Source organism: Drosophila hydei, unplaced genomic scaffold (genome assembly GCF_003285905.1).
Source record: "Drosophila hydei strain 15085-1641.00,03,60 unplaced genomic scaffold, DhydRS2 tig00000290-arrow-arrow-pilon, whole genome shotgun sequence".
In the NCBI taxonomy this organism is placed as follows: Eukaryota; Metazoa; Arthropoda; class Insecta; order Diptera; family Drosophilidae; genus Drosophila; species Drosophila hydei.
Window position 1 is genome coordinate 1470654 of NW_022045704.1, and position 14911 is coordinate 1485564.

General features: G+C 41.6%; 8 protein-coding genes across 8 annotated transcripts; 3 read left to right on the plus strand and 5 right to left on the minus strand.

Moving 5' to 3' along the window:
* Positions 1–615: 615 nt before the first annotated feature.
* On the minus strand, positions 616–3589 carry LOC111594974 (protein O-mannosyl-transferase TMTC4). Its single transcript, XM_023308473.2, has one exon. It carries the CDS (start codon positions 3347–3349, stop codon positions 1214–1216), a length of 2136 nt encoding a protein of 711 aa, XP_023164241.2. The 5' UTR covers positions 3350–3589; the 3' UTR covers positions 616–1213.
* Positions 3590–3681: 92 nt separating this feature from the next.
* LOC111594976 (trafficking protein particle complex subunit 6b) lies at positions 3682–4341 on the plus strand. The gene is made up of 2 exons (XM_023308475.2): positions 3682–3845; positions 3897–4341. Exons 1-2 carry the CDS (start codon positions 3777–3779, stop codon positions 4287–4289), a joined length of 462 nt encoding a protein of 153 aa, XP_023164243.1. The 5' UTR covers positions 3682–3776; the 3' UTR covers positions 4290–4341.
* A 6-nt stretch (positions 4342–4347) lies between these two features.
* LOC111594975 lies at positions 4348–5011 on the minus strand. Its single transcript, XM_023308474.2, has one exon. It carries the CDS (start codon positions 4997–4999, stop codon positions 4352–4354), a length of 648 nt encoding a protein of 215 aa, XP_023164242.2. The 5' UTR covers positions 5000–5011; the 3' UTR covers positions 4348–4351.
* Positions 5012–5163: 152 nt separating this feature from the next.
* LOC111594968 (zinc finger protein 431) lies at positions 5164–6967 on the minus strand. The gene is made up of 2 exons (XM_023308468.2): positions 6569–6967; positions 5164–6512 (listed from the first exon to the last, which is right to left on the minus strand). Exons 1-2 carry the CDS (start codon positions 6890–6892, stop codon positions 5535–5537), a joined length of 1302 nt encoding a protein of 433 aa, XP_023164236.2. The 5' UTR covers positions 6893–6967; the 3' UTR covers positions 5164–5534.
* A 128-nt stretch (positions 6968–7095) lies between these two features.
* On the minus strand, positions 7096–8969 carry LOC111594971. Its single transcript, XM_023308471.2, has 5 exons — positions 8435–8969; positions 7941–8290; positions 7685–7881; positions 7452–7613; positions 7096–7391 (listed from the first exon to the last, which is right to left on the minus strand). The coding sequence occupies exons 1-5, from the start codon at positions 8835–8837 to the stop codon at positions 7169–7171; spliced, it is 1335 nt and encodes a 444-aa protein (XP_023164239.2). The 5' UTR covers positions 8838–8969; the 3' UTR covers positions 7096–7168.
* Positions 8970–8991: 22 nt separating this feature from the next.
* On the plus strand, positions 8992–12251 carry LOC111594972 (surfeit locus protein 4 homolog). Its single transcript, XM_023308472.2, has 4 exons — positions 8992–9266; positions 10931–11194; positions 11262–11672; positions 11739–12251. Exons 1-4 carry the CDS (start codon positions 9216–9218, stop codon positions 11823–11825), a joined length of 813 nt encoding a protein of 270 aa, XP_023164240.1. The 5' UTR covers positions 8992–9215; the 3' UTR covers positions 11826–12251.
* Positions 12252–12592: 341 nt separating this feature from the next.
* Positions 12593–13535, plus strand: LOC111594965 (zinc finger protein 691). Its single transcript, XM_023308463.2, has one exon. It carries the CDS (start codon positions 12664–12666, stop codon positions 13504–13506), a length of 843 nt encoding a protein of 280 aa, XP_023164231.2. The 5' UTR covers positions 12593–12663; the 3' UTR covers positions 13507–13535.
* LOC111594964 (28S ribosomal protein S22, mitochondrial) lies at positions 13507–14801 on the minus strand. Its single transcript, XM_023308462.2, has one exon. It carries the CDS (start codon positions 14718–14720, stop codon positions 13545–13547), a length of 1176 nt encoding a protein of 391 aa, XP_023164230.2. The 5' UTR covers positions 14721–14801; the 3' UTR covers positions 13507–13544.
* Between the last annotated feature and the right edge of the window lie 110 nt (positions 14802–14911).

Sequence of the window (14911 nt, forward strand, 5' to 3'; positions counted from 1 at the left end):
TAGGTCGTCTCGCCGTTGCTCGCTCACTCGCCAGCTCGCCCAAAACTAAGGAAAACCCGACGTGCATCTCAACATCAAAGACTTTGTTATTTTACAGACACACCCACATATATATATATATATATATATATATATATATATACATATATATATATGTACATATATAAATTGCATATTTACCTATTATATTTTATAAATTGTGATTAGTTTTCAATTTGCAACATTTGTTCAAATTGATTTCATTTTTGTATCCTCAACAAGTTTTGTGCTTCGCTCTGATTGTGTGTATCATGATGCCTATATATATATTTTTTATTTCCCTATATATGTATAAATAGTTTATGTAATTCTCGGTATTATTATTTTGTAATGCGAATACTGTATGGAATTGAATCGTAATTAATCAACGGTGCAACAACTGTTTCGCTGCTCTCGAAAGTATTTTATTTGTAGGCCCATTTCTTAGATTGTAATTAAATTATGTTTTGTCTCCTAGTTGTTCGTTCATTATTTAGTTGTAAACATTAAGTGTAAATACCCTTGCAAATAAATAAATCAATCTAATAGTAAATGCGTAAATACGTCTTAATATTTAATATAAATATATAAATCTAATATAATTTCAAAAAGTTAGAGTGGAACATTCAAGTTGACAGAGATCGGTGTTAGTTAGAAGATATGATATGGATGACTTGTCATAGGCAACCACAAATATTGATAAGGCAGACAGCGTGATATCATTCAAGCGCATAGAAACACAAGAATGACTATTTCATTATAAACATATTACCGATCTATTTGGGGGTTTACGCCATTGATGGACTATTTAATTTTAAATTTCTGCTTTGTGACACATTCGTTGATAAAAAAATGACTGAGAATATGGAAACAATTCAGATTACAATTCTTCTTTGTGGTTGATTTATAAACGTTTTACTGGCAGTGTAAATAAGAACTGTTTACTTAATGTGGGATATATACAACAGAGCAATTGATATGAGTGTTCCTTTTTGTGGTTCATTCGTAAACGTTTTACTCTCAACTAAGAAAATCTTTTAAATATCTATAAAAAGTCACGCAATCAGTTCTTAAACTTTTCGAAATCATTTCTTACACTTATTTTTAAATATTGGATTGTTACGAAGCTGGATGAAACTTACAACTATGACCAGATGTCTTTAACTTAGAGTAGGGTTCCCTTTTGGAAGGATCCTTATTGCTGTGGTTCCTTATAAGATTCGCGGTTCAAGCGCTTCAAGAGCTTGCCCAGATTATCTCGCGCCGTCGTCGCTCGCAAGGAATTAATGCTAATGGCAGTCTGATAGCATTCGATGGCTTCGTCCAATTTGTCCCAGCGATGGTAGAGCACACCGAGATTCGTGTGATACAGCATATTCTGTGGCTCCAGGTCAAGGACCTGCTTATATAGTGTCTCCGCTTCCATGTAATGCTTCAGTTTACCGAGCACATTCGCCCGTATAAACATAATGCTCGGTTCATTGGGCAGTTGGGTTAGAGCCTGACTGGAAATTCGTAGAGCATCCTCGTACATGCCGCGATTATCTAGCATGGTTAGAATATTAGCCCAAGCTTTGGGCTGTCGCGGATTGACGGCTACGGCATGCTGCCAATGATGCAGCGCCTCGCCGTATTGATGCTGCTCCAGAAACAGATTGCCCATGTTATAGTAGCAGACGGCATAATCGGAGCGATACTTGAGGGCCTGTCTATAGCTGTCCAGTGCCTGGTCGTATTTCTTCTGCGCCGACTGCACGATGCCCAGATTCATCCACGCTACGGGAAAAGCGGGATAGGCAGCCAATGCAGCGCGAATATACTTCTCAGCCGTCTGCAGTTGTCCATACTCGCGATACAGATTGCCCAGATTCATCAGCGCCGACTCGTACTCCGGATACAGTTGAACAGCCTTCAAATAGTGCTGAAATGCTCGGCTGCTGTTGCCATTGTCCGTGGCCAGCCGTGCTATGTTATAGTGTACCTTGGCATTGTTCGGGCACACCTGCAGCGCCGAGTTGAACAACTGCTCCTCATTTAGCCATTCGGCAGCACGCTGGCGCGTGCGTATCATGAACACTGCAAAGAGCAGCATGAGCAGCGCCTGCAGAGCCGCACGGCAATAAATGTTGCCCGCATAGTTTTGATAGCAGTAGAGGAAGCCATAGACGGACACCAAGCAGAAGCCAATCGATGGCACATACAATGTGCGTTCCGCAATAACAAATCCCACACGTATAATTCCGGAAGCGGGCAGAAATGGAATCACCATCAAGGCCAAGCCGAGCATAAGGCCTGCGAGTCGTCGAAAGTTCATCACGGAGACAATTATGAAGGAATAGAAGGCAATGACTGCCTGCAGACGCATATCCCAAATGCTGGTCACCAGGTTGATGCAGCCCAGCGCCCAGTCGAAGCATAGCCATTGCGGGCACAGCATCAGCCAGAAGTTCACCACATACAGGTACTGTTGCGATAGACCACGCGTGAGCAGCTGCTCATTGTGTGCAATTGGATTGTCCACGGGTTTGAATTCCGGCGCTTCAAAGTTTTGCCACCAGAGACGCAAAATCAGTAGGGAGAGCATGCCGCACAGATAGCACAGGTAGCGTAGGCGTGTGGTGATCACCCGCTGCTGTAGCTTCAGCGGCAACATGTAGGTTCCGTTCTGGAAGTAGTCCAACATAATGCAGGATAACGGTATGGTTACGGCGGACTCCTTGAACAGCATGCCAACTGCTGTAAGCAATAGAATGAGACTAACACTGCTCACGCCTTGCTTGTCTGCACTAGCCACTGTTAGGAGCAGGCAAAGGAGGTGTATTAACCCAAACATTAGCTCCGCTCTGCCCACTACTCCAGATACGGCTTCCGTGTGCACCGGATGGGCGGCAAATAGTGCCGCTGATATCGTCGCCCAACGTTCAATGTCTATATCTTCCACATACAGCGACCGTACAAGGCGCCACATGAGTAACGTATTGACGCAGTGCAGCAAGAGATTGAGAAATTTCATATGGGCGGCATTCAGGCCAAGCAAAGCGTATTCGTAGTGGAACATGAGCGTTGTTAGTGGCCGAAACGATTTATGCGAATCTGCGCTTAGGAGCGGCGCACCCCAAAAGTCATGGCTAAAGATCGCCGTCCAATTGGTAGGCAGTGTGTTGACATTTTTGTTCTTAACAATGGCCACAGTGTCATCGAACACAAATTTTGCACCGCTTAGACCGCCATAGCCATAACAGATTAAACACAACAGCACCAATATAGACTGGCACACCAGGCTGTGGAGCGTTGAGCTTTGTCGCAGATCCAGGCTTGCCATGTTGCCCATGAAATGCACTTCACAGCTTTTTTGTTGTTGACTAATTAAATTTTTTTCTTTTAGCCACGAAGTTTGTATACATCTCTTGCTGAGCAGGGGTGTCTACCCACTGACAGCCGTAAGCGCGACTTTAGCCATTCACATGTTATCATCGCAGTCAGCTGTCGAGGGCGATTCAAGAAACAGTACTAAATAAACCTATTCTAATTGCTTGCTCACAGAAATATTTATGTACTTGCATACATATAGCAGAGTGTAAGTTCGCCACTTGATAACACTTTATATTATAGAAAATCATGTTTGTTTGCTTTTGACAAATTACAATTTTTACCCACTCACAGCTGCATGTGCAATGATTGCCGTTCACAAGCTAACGTCTTGGTCAGCTGTTAAGTTCTACTGAAATTTATAGAAAATATACACTGTTGTGTTAATTATGTCGGAGGAAATTGTTTTTGATTGCCTGCATGCAGAAATAGTCAATTATTGCCTAAATAACAGCAAGGTAAAACATGAAATCATAAATAAGCCATATATAAACAAATGTATTTTGCAGGATCAAAATGATCTGGCTACCTTAGAGTATATTGGCTTTACAACTGGCTATCGTTTGATCGAGCGTCTTACGCGTGACGTCGCGCGATTCAAAGATGAGCTGGAGACCATGAAATTTATATGCACCGATTTTTGGATATTGATTTACAAGAAACAAGTCGATAACTTGCGCACCAACAACTACGGCATGTATGTGGTGCAGGATAAGGCATTCCGTTTTCTCACACGAATCTCGCCTGGCTCCAAGCAGCTGGAGCAGGCGCCCAAATTTGTGGCCTTCACTTGCGGTCTGGTGCGCGGAGCGCTAAGTAATCTGGGTATCAATAGCACTGTCACAGCTGAGGTACAGACAATACCTGCCTGCAGGTTTCACATAGAGGTCAATAGGGGTTAGACATATGCATATATATAACGCAAGATTAATACAAATTATTTTAAATATATAACTATTATTAGCTAAATAATACGTTTCTCGTAGATGGCGACCACATTCTGATCAGTCCAGTCGCAAAGCTCACGTAACGCCCACTCTTTGTCGGGCAGCTGCGGCTGCAGAGGATTCGGGTCTGTGTGTATGCCTACAGCAGGCTGTGGACCTATTAATATAAGCCATTTGCCTTCAAACACACTTAGGTAATCCAGAAAAGCACTGCGGTTGTTAAAGTAGCAAAAGAGCAAAGCACAAGGCGTAACGCCCGAGCAGCAGCCGCTGAAGAAATGGTTAGTCAATTTGGAGCCCGCTTGTTCAACGTAGTTCAGTGGAATAAAACTGCGTACGGCGTATTTGCTGCGCCACCAATTCGGATCCCTTTCGAGGCCGTAGACGCTTAACTCTTGGTTAGCCACCGCACTGAGCAGCCACTCGAGTAGTCCACTGCCACAACCAATGCTCAGCACATGGTGTATGTCCAACTGCTTGAGCATACCATTGAGTTTCTTCAGATCCAATGCTGTGGGCCATATCCAAAGCAATTTGCGCTTTAAGTCGCGTTGCAGACTGTAGCCAAATATTAACAAATTGCGCCAATTCTGTACGGCTGTAGTTGTTTGGGTTAGATCATAGATCTGTTGCAGCACCTCAAGCTCCGTTTGCTCGTTCCACATTTTGAATACTGCTTGGATAACATTATTATGTATTGCTTGCTCATCGAATGGTGCCCAGACCCTTGGCATTGACGCATGCTAACGAGGCAGCAACATTTGGGTATTACGACTTCATAATACTCTATATACCAATTTCAAATAACCAATGTATTTTTTTAGTTGGGACTAGTTTTTATATAGTTAATAATCAATCACACGACAAGAAATCTTTACACCTATATTTGGAATAAGATATATATACTTATCTAATGTAGCATGTTCATAGCTAAGAGCTACATAGCTATAGAGTTGCCCTTTTTATATGCATTACACGCAGCATAACCTAGTTAATATACCCTCTGCTAGTGTATCATATGGCATCAGGCCAGCAATTCATATAGCTATATGTATAAATAACTATATTGACCCCAGCTCGTTATAATGCTTGTTATACTTTATGTCAATTGATCAGTTCACATCTAGTTTAAATTCTTAGGGATCTTCCGAAATATCCTATTCACTTTCTAAAGGATTTGCAATCAATTGCTAATACTGTTTAATTGGTGTGCTCATTTTCGTAGAAGTATTTGAAATTCTTGCGCCAATGCCTAAAGCTGGAGCTGCTCTGGTCAGGCAATGGTTGATGTTGTGGCTCTGCTTGCTGTGTTCCGAGTTGCTCAGCCGTTGTCGCTGTTTCGTCTATGTCCAGGCCAGTGCAACTCAGTTCATTCGAGTACTCTTCGTTATCTAAATCCAGTATGATTTTGCGATACAATTTTACATTCTCTTTTTGCATTTTGTCCGGCAGTGGTGTTTCCACCTCCAGTTCAGGCACCACCACCGGCACCACATTGCCCACACTCTTGATGACACTGTTATAGCGAAGATTCGGTGCAGCCATCTGCTCTGTAGCAGCTGGTATAGTCGTAGTGCTTTGTTCAACATCTAAAACTTTTACGCCCGCATCGAATTGAATGCCAGGATGCATGGCACGCATATGTCTTTGCATATTGTCACGCCGATTAACTGTGACGTCACATTGTAGGCATTGATAGCGCTGATTGGCTGTATGTTGCTTCAGATGCCGCTGGAGTGCATCCACATCATTATAGGTCTTGTTGCATTGGGAGCACTCATGGCGCGGACGCTTCGTGTGCCGTGCTTGGTGCAATCTAAGTGTGGAGGAACGTAGGAAGCACTTATTGCACACATTGCACTTGTGCCGTGGGCCACTCGGTTCATGCTTCATTCGATGCTGCCTTAAATTAGCCTTGGTTAGATAGTGTTTTGAACAGTCAACACATTTGTATGGTAAGCTGTTGCCGCTGTGCAGTACAGCATGCGCATTCAGGGCGCTTTGGCTGCGAAAGATTCTTGAGCATTCTTCACAGGTAAAGGCAGATGTGTTGTGGGTACGCATATGACGTTGCAAAAGGAAATCCTGCCTAAAGGTTTTGCTGCAATTGGAACAGCTATAACTGGGAGTGGTATGGCTGTTCTGGTGATACTTCAGATGCGACCGTGTGGCAAAGCGCTAGAAATATCATATTGTTATATATTAAGTTAAATCTTCATTCTGGTTTAACTTACACGTGAGCATTGCGTGCAGTGAAACTTCTTGAGGAGCTCATTTCCGCATCCACGATGATAATACTGTTGTGTGCGACTGCGAAAGGACTTGTCGCACACAGCACAATGATAACCTTGTGTTGTGCTAGTAATATGTTTATATGGGACCTCCTCCACTGGTTGCTCTCCAGCATCTGCCACGGGTAGTTCCATTGTTAATTTGCATTCTGAGCAATCTGCTACATCTGCCAACAGACACAAGCGACACTTGTTGTGGCCACAACTGTCGGTGACTAGACGATTCTGTCCCGCTGCTACACAGTTGCAGCGAGGACACCTGCTCATTATTTCAGAAAAAAGGCAATTTGTATTTCATACGAAATGAAAACAAAAACGAGCCTCAATCAATGCACTTGTTGTTGCGAGACGCTTTTTTTTCTGCCATTCAAAGGTCTAAGCAAACAGTCACACCGAAGCGTAAACAAAAATTCATGCAACTAAATTTGAATTAATTTTTTTTTCCAAATTCTTAAAAAATGTATTTTTTACTTTAAGTTTAAATTGCATGTGCTGAAAATGTTTTATATATGCAAATATATAATTATATAAACCGCGACTATGCTATTCCATTATGCCGTCCAAATCCAGGGCAGCCACATTACCTGGAAACAGGTGGGCCTTCTGCATGGGCACTTGCACAAAATAACGTTCGCAGAACTTGGGATTCCTTTTGGTGAGCACCTCCTTGAGTATGATATCATAGCTTATCTTCTTTGTTATAATCAAGCCACGAGATTGGCCAGTGCCGTAACTATTCGACCGTACTCCAAACTTGCTAGCAATGCTATGGAATACACAATAAATCAATGAGTAATTAGATTAGGCCTTAATTATTTTTGCATACTGATGAAACGTGGCGCGTTCTTCTTTGGAGAAGGTGGGATCAAATTGCATGTCTCGAATATCATCAGAATTGACATAGTTCTCTATGAGCTTGTGGTAATCAGCAAGATTAGCATTTGTATCATCAGAGCCCAGGCCCAAACGATTGTTTTTGAACAGGTAACTGGAAATGATTTGAATGTAATCTTTTGTTGAAGAATGCCAGAGGTTAAGCAAATAATACCAAACACCTACCCCACAGGTTCCTCGCGTCCCTGCTTTAGCCGTCCCAGGCCACCGCCTGTCCAGCCCATTAGCCGCATCATATGATAACCTTTGTTGCTCGCATCCAGCTTGCTATCCGTCAAACTATCCGCTGACTCCTTGGTTACATTGATATTAATGCCTTGATTACTCTTCTCGACTTTAATCGTAGGCCGCGATGCATTCAGCTACATATATATATAGAAATATAAACTCATCTTAGTTAATCTTCTAGGTTATTGCCTACCTTTATGCTATAGCAATGGGTCTGTAGCATGAGAACCGCCTGCTTGTATGCATCTAATTTGGCTACCTTTGGGAGTGGGCTATGTCCACTAGCTATGGTCTCATCATTTATTCGAATCTCTGCTATTCTGGACGATTCTTCCGTTTCGCTTAAGCATTCTTCGTATTTTATTTTCGCTAAATTGCAAGCATTGCGCAAGCAACTGCGGCCGCCAGTTAAATAAAGTATAAGTTTTCCAAAGCGCAAGCCTTCGTAAAGGTCTAGTGGAGCGCCGCCGCCGAAATGCATGCGATTTCTGCTGGTGATGGATTGGTTTTGGATTTGGAATTGGTGCTTCTGCAATGACCGGCCTAATTGATTTGGAATACGTGTAATCAGGTTTTGTAGGTTTGAGGCTCATACATATATATATATTTACGAGTAATATATAAAACATTTTCATCCGTCGCTTATAGTACATTTATCATATTATTATTTTTGATTGTTCCGTCTACCTTTGGCCCGCTGTTCCGCTGCATCCGATGCGTTGACAAATGTGCGTTTCAATCGTTGTGCCCGTTTCTGTCGAAACTCTTCGGCAATTTCTTTGGACAACTCAGCGACTAGGAGCATTGTTTCCGATGGATATTTGCAGCCCATGAATTCCATGTTGATGAATGTTTGTGCGAGGCACACTAACCGCTCCTCGTCAAAGCGGTCCTTGTGTGCCATCATAAAATCACGGCGCAGTTGCCAATGTTCCTCGCTTTCGTATTCCGTTCGGTAATCATCGACGTCCCAGTCAGTTGAAATTTCACCGCCTGCCGCGTTTTTCTTGGACTTCTTTTTCAAACGACCATCCTTCGAAGTACTGGGCTTTTCATCATCAATCTTTTGTCGTTTGGCCACTGTTGCCATATTTGTAAACTTTATTTATTCTATTGTCTATGCTATTTTGTGTATTGTTATTTATTTAGTTTGTTTTTTTTTTCTAAAACGAAAAAGGCACGCTGCTTCGCACTGTTCGATAACAACCCTCATGTTAATCGCCAGTCGCAGTTAATCGCAAACAAATTATTATCGATAACAATTTCTCCACCTGGCTCTCTCTGCCAGCCTTGTGTGCCCGTGTTGTGTGTTTTTTGATTTTTCTGGTTTTTGTTAATTATAATTTCGTGTACCGAGTGACTGTGAACGTTTTAAGTGTTTTAAAACCAAACTTGCATGCTGCAAGTTTCAACGTCGGCCTGGAATAACGTATAAACAACCCCAACAGAACCAATACCAGCCGCCAATATGAGCATACCCAACGAATATATTGCAAAAACGGAAGATGTGGCTGAACAGGTAATTCTTTTAGGATCATAAGCCGAGAAAGTAGTAAATTACACTAGCTGCAACTGTTTGAATTGCACTGTCAATGGGTCTAATCAGCATCCCATTGGAAAATTCCCAATGCCACTTAAAGTAAAAGCAATAGAAAACTGCCAACGTCATCCAAACGCGGCAAAGTTCGAAGCTCAATCGCTGCGCTAGTATCTGGCAACGAGCACTTGAAAGTGGTCACCAGGATGCCGTAAATCCATAGTTGCATAGCCACGTACGGAAAAGGCACATATCATCTAGGAACTTGTATCTAATAGGCATTTGTTGAGCGTACGCCATATGCGGTTACGCTTCGCAAGTGTATGCGTGTGCGTGCGTTAGTGTATATGTGTGAGTGTGCTTAGTCCATACTAGTGAAAGTGGTGAGAGTAAGCGGCATGAATGTTGCGTCGTCCATCTCGAACTAGACAAGTTCCGTAATAAGTTTAGGAAATGGAAATCTGGCAGCCCGCTTAAACACTAACACATAGACAGGCTACCTAATCAGAGACAATTCGAGTGAATGCATATACATATATATATATATATATGTGTATGCGTGTCCATGTATCAATATATTCAAATTATATATTAAAGCTAGGCATGAAAACCCGTTACACACTGAAAGAGATGGAGAGAGCCACGCTTCAAAGCAAAGTATAACACGGAAGAGCAGCTGAGCGACACGTCATGACCCGCCACAGTCTTGCCAAATCAACACTGTCTTGTCAAAAACGAAGAAAAAACAAAAACAAAAAGGGAGCCACGCTCCAGCAAGTTGTAAATTTCTGAGCTCTTATCAGAATCAACTAAAGTGGACGCTTCCCTGTCGATATTCCAATAGATTTTTTACTTCACCCACTCGCTATTCACTTATCAATTGCTTTTTGCCGGCGCACGCAAATATTTTAATGCATCTTTTCAAAATACACTAGAAAAAAATTTAATGAAATTATAAAAATATTTTAAAATGTTCATATCCAAAAAAAAAAGATATATATACATATATATATATATATAATCTCGCTTGCATACGCTTAAAACGAAATTTAAATGTAGAAATATGGCTTATTAATTGTAGATATGTGCATTTTATTTATAGCAAACCAGTTCAGAACAGATTCGTATTTACACAATCTTTGGAATATTGCTCATACAGCTGCAGGATTTTAGTTGGAAATCTCTAGTAACCGTAAACATATGTTAATATAGTATAGACATATGAATAATTTTTTAAATTGAGAATATTTATAATACAAAATTTAGAATTTGTTATATATCAGAAATATAATAATAATTTTTATAATATACCAATCAGTAAAACTAATTGTATAGTAATTTGAATGGTTATAAAATAATTTTAAATTGTATTAAATCTTATATTTTTTATTTAGTCATTTTAATTATTATAAAATAATTTTGTATTATTTTATAAATTGTTTTTTAAATTTCAGTACACTAATTGTTCTAAGTGTAGTAAGGGACGATTAGTTTTTTATGCTTAAAACTAATGTTACAACATTCTCGCTTACATTCACATATACACGCACTCACTCTCGCACGGACACACACACAAATTCAAAGATTATATGCAATCGAAAATCTGTTATCAATAAATTTTGTTGTTATTTTAATTCTATTTTAAGGTTATCAAGCGCGGCAAATACGTGCTACCAACTGTTGCACGATTATGCCTGATTGCCACCTTTTTTGAGGATGGCCTCCGCATGTATTTCCAATGGAACGAACAGCGCGAGTATATGGACATGAGCTGGGGCTGCGGCAAGTTCTTGGCCACAGTTTTCGTGCTTACGAATCTGTTTGGACAACTGGGCGGCTGTGCCATGGTAATGGCTAGATTCAAGGTGGATATTGCGGTTGGTCTGTTGTTCTTCATTGTGGTCTTACAGGTGAGCAGTTAAGACTCTATCTTGTGCACTCTTTACCTGATTTATCATACTTTACTTCATGCTGCAGACAATCGCGTATTCCATACTGTGGGATTTCCAGTTCTTGCTACGTAACTTTGCTTTGATCGGGGCTCTTTTGCTGGTATTGGCAGAGGCCAGAATCGAGGGACGCAGCTTATTTGCTGGTGTGCCATCGCTGGGTGACAACAAGCCCAAGAACTTTATGCAGCTGGCTGGTCGCATCCTGCTCGCCTTCATGTTCATCACACTCATCCGTTTCGAGTTGAGTGTGTGGAATGTCATTCAGGACATCATCGGCTCCACCTTGATGGTACTCGTTGTGCTGGGCTACAAGACAAAGTTGTCGGCGTTAATTTTGGTTGCGCTGCTAACGGTGCTCAATTTATATCATAATGCCTGGTGGACTATTCCCTCGTACAAGCCACTCAGAGATTTCTTGAAATATGATTTTTTCCAGGTAAGCCTATATTTATATATATATTTCCTATGAATGAGATATAACTATTATTTTTGCATATTACAGACACTTTCGGTTATCGGTGGCTTGCTCATGATAGTTTCATTGGGCCCCGGTGGCGTCTCCATGGATGAGCACAAGAAGAAGTGGTAGAGCTTCTATAGATTCGCTACGAAAGTAAAACAAAAGCAAATTTGACTTTTATTGCGATTAACTCTCAAATGAGATCATTTAGTTAGAATTACCATAAAATGGAACAACAGGAGCTGCACAACAACAAGACACCGAACCCGCAAGAAAGAAAGAAAAGAATAAGATAAAAAACTTGACCTATTTGATAAATTGATAAGGGACTTCCGCAATATCCAGGCTATGTTACTACGGCCCACCAAACAAAAAAATGGAAAAAACATTCGAGCACGTTCAACGAAACAACAAACTCTTCGTATATACATACATGTAAGACATTTCATTTTGTACATAAAATACGGCGATTTTATGCCCCAAATGAGAGACATTAACTGATTTTATATTTGATTATAATCTGTCCACGCATATATACATATATAATTTGCTAAACTCTTTTTATTTTTACCTTGTACGCCCAATTTTTAAGTTAATAATTTGTTGTGTGAAGTTCGGATTATGATAACGGTGTATAAAATATGATGAATTGTACCAATTGACGATGATTTGTTTCTTTCGTTTATAAGCAAAAGTGTAATAGAATTAAATTGTAACGTTTTAATAAACAACTAAAATTATCTATTGATTGTACAACTTTTGAAAGGGCCGCCAGTTGTATGCGGTTTATTTCCTTTCACTTTGATACCGATGACAAGGGCTGACAAAAATTATTTACATGTGAATGTCAGGTTGGTGGCAAAACCCGATTATCGATATTCTTTAACCAGCTTTCCGATAAAGGACAAGATGCTTAAGGTGTTTTAAAATTCAGTATACCTAGCAATAAAATATTGATAAAACTGAGATGGATAAGTGTCAAGTAATTTCTAATGAGCAAGGAAACGTGACAATAGACAACTTAACCAATGTCAACAGCATTCCTTTCCGCATACGCGGCATACAAACGGAACAGGTTCTCACAGAAGATGTGGGCATTCAATGCAAGCTGGACGAGGAAGACGATGAAGACGATGAAGATTGGTTTACGTCAAAGCCTGCAATAGAATCGACTGAGGACACAAATGAAGAGACTAAATTTCGTTTGTACGTTAGCCAGCGCACCAACCAGTTTCCCAATGGCATGCTCGGGTGCCTCCTATGTGGCGAAGTGGCCAAAGAGTTTGTGAAGCACCAGCGTCATATGGAATTGCATTATGGACCTCAAACGCTATGCTCCGACTGTGGCCAACTAATCAAACATGAGCATTTGCTCGAGCAACATAAGTACCGTTGCAGGGCACGTGCTAATCCCAAATCTCAGCCACAGATGCACATGCAGTGCCCCCATTTGCAGTGCAGCTATGTGATCACATCGAAGAGACAGCTCCGGTGGCATCTGCGCAACCATTTGACCATTAAGGAATATCACTGCTTGCAGTGCCGTCAAAGATTTAGCTCTTGCGCACAATTTCTGGTGCACCGCATGTTGAGCTCCACATGCAAACAGGCCAAACACTATTTTCTGAGCAAGAACTCGGCAAAGTCGCGTCACAAATCGAAGATCAATCGCTGCTCCATCTGCTTAAGACTCTTTAGCAATGCTTATCGCTGTTTGCTGCACAGTCGACGCTGCATCCAGAAGTATCAGAGGCGTCTGCGCCAGCTGCTGATACGCCGTAATAAAATGAATAAATTACATTTAGCTTAGTTCGTATTTTTTATTAACAATAATAAAGATGTGTGCTCTTATGATGCCTGCACACCGTGCGCCTTCTTTAAGCCCTTAAACAGCTGCAACTTCTCCAGATTTAGCTCCTTAAGAGTCTGCACAGCCAGTTCCAGTTGCACCTTCTTCAGCGCATGTTCGCTTCCAATGTATTGCTCAATGAATTTCAAGCTTAGTTCGTCGGCTGTGAAATCTTGCTCTGTTTTGCCAATGGCCGCGTGTATCTCCTTCTCAATGCCTTTCTCCGATGGCTTCTGCAAGCAGCTGCGCAGCTCCTCGAGCGCACGTTCGGCAGGCGTTGGCTGCAGTGCCTCTAACTGGCTAAGCGTTTGCCCATACTCCACGGGCACCTTATGTATCTTATAGCTAAGCGCAATCAGCTGGACGGCATTGTACAGATAATCGCGTCGTATCATATCGTAGAGCAGATCATCGATGCAACGATGCCAGGCGTAGAAGAAGGCCATTGGTCCAAAATGACGGGTGGAGCGCAGTAAATCGAATTGCTTCGATTCATTCAAATGCGTAAAAACTTTGGCGGAAATATTATGGAACTCGGTCTCATAGGGCTCATATTGCACCGTTAGGCGATCCAGAACAAATTCATATTTGTGTTCATCCAGACAACGCTGCAGCAGCTCCTTGTCGCTAAACATGCGAGGCGTATAGGATTTGCGGCCATCCAATGGGAAGTACAATTGATTCATACGTTTTTGTGTCTCTAGTGGGGCATAGGATAAGGTTCCATCCACATCACGTACTACTACCTTGCGCTCCGATGGCCTGAGACCAAAGCTGATGTCCGTGAAAACGTATTTTGAATCGTCGAAATCTTTTAGTGCCGGATCCTTGGATATGACCCGTTCGGTGTCCGGTTTGATCTGCACAACCGGCGGCATTTGCAACAGTTTCTTAGCCTTTTCAATGGTTAGCAAAAACTCCTTTTCCAGCTGTGCAGTGGTCATGAATTTCGTTTCCGTGCTGTTATCCGCAACGGTTCGTTTCCTGAAGACCTTCTCCAGCTGCAGTTGCGTCATGGATTGAAGCAGACGCTGTGTTTCGGCATCTGTGAATAGCGGCTGGGGATCTTTGTCGTATTGCAGGTTGGCATCGGAAAGTGCGCGACGCGTTTGGTCCACATTTAGCTGCAGTCGTTGCGGCGCATTTAGTTTACGTAAATGTCGTACAATTAACATTTTTAATTCAATAAGACTGCAAAGCAGAGCCAAAATACACGAGCTAATGATCTACAGTGCTCTAAAATGCTATACTGTCAATGTTGTCACTATGTAGCACTGTTAAGTATCGATAAGCTAAAACTATCGTATGCTACACAATATCAGCTGTTTGCGCGTCCCTGGGAATAGCAAATGAAGAAGAATTTTCA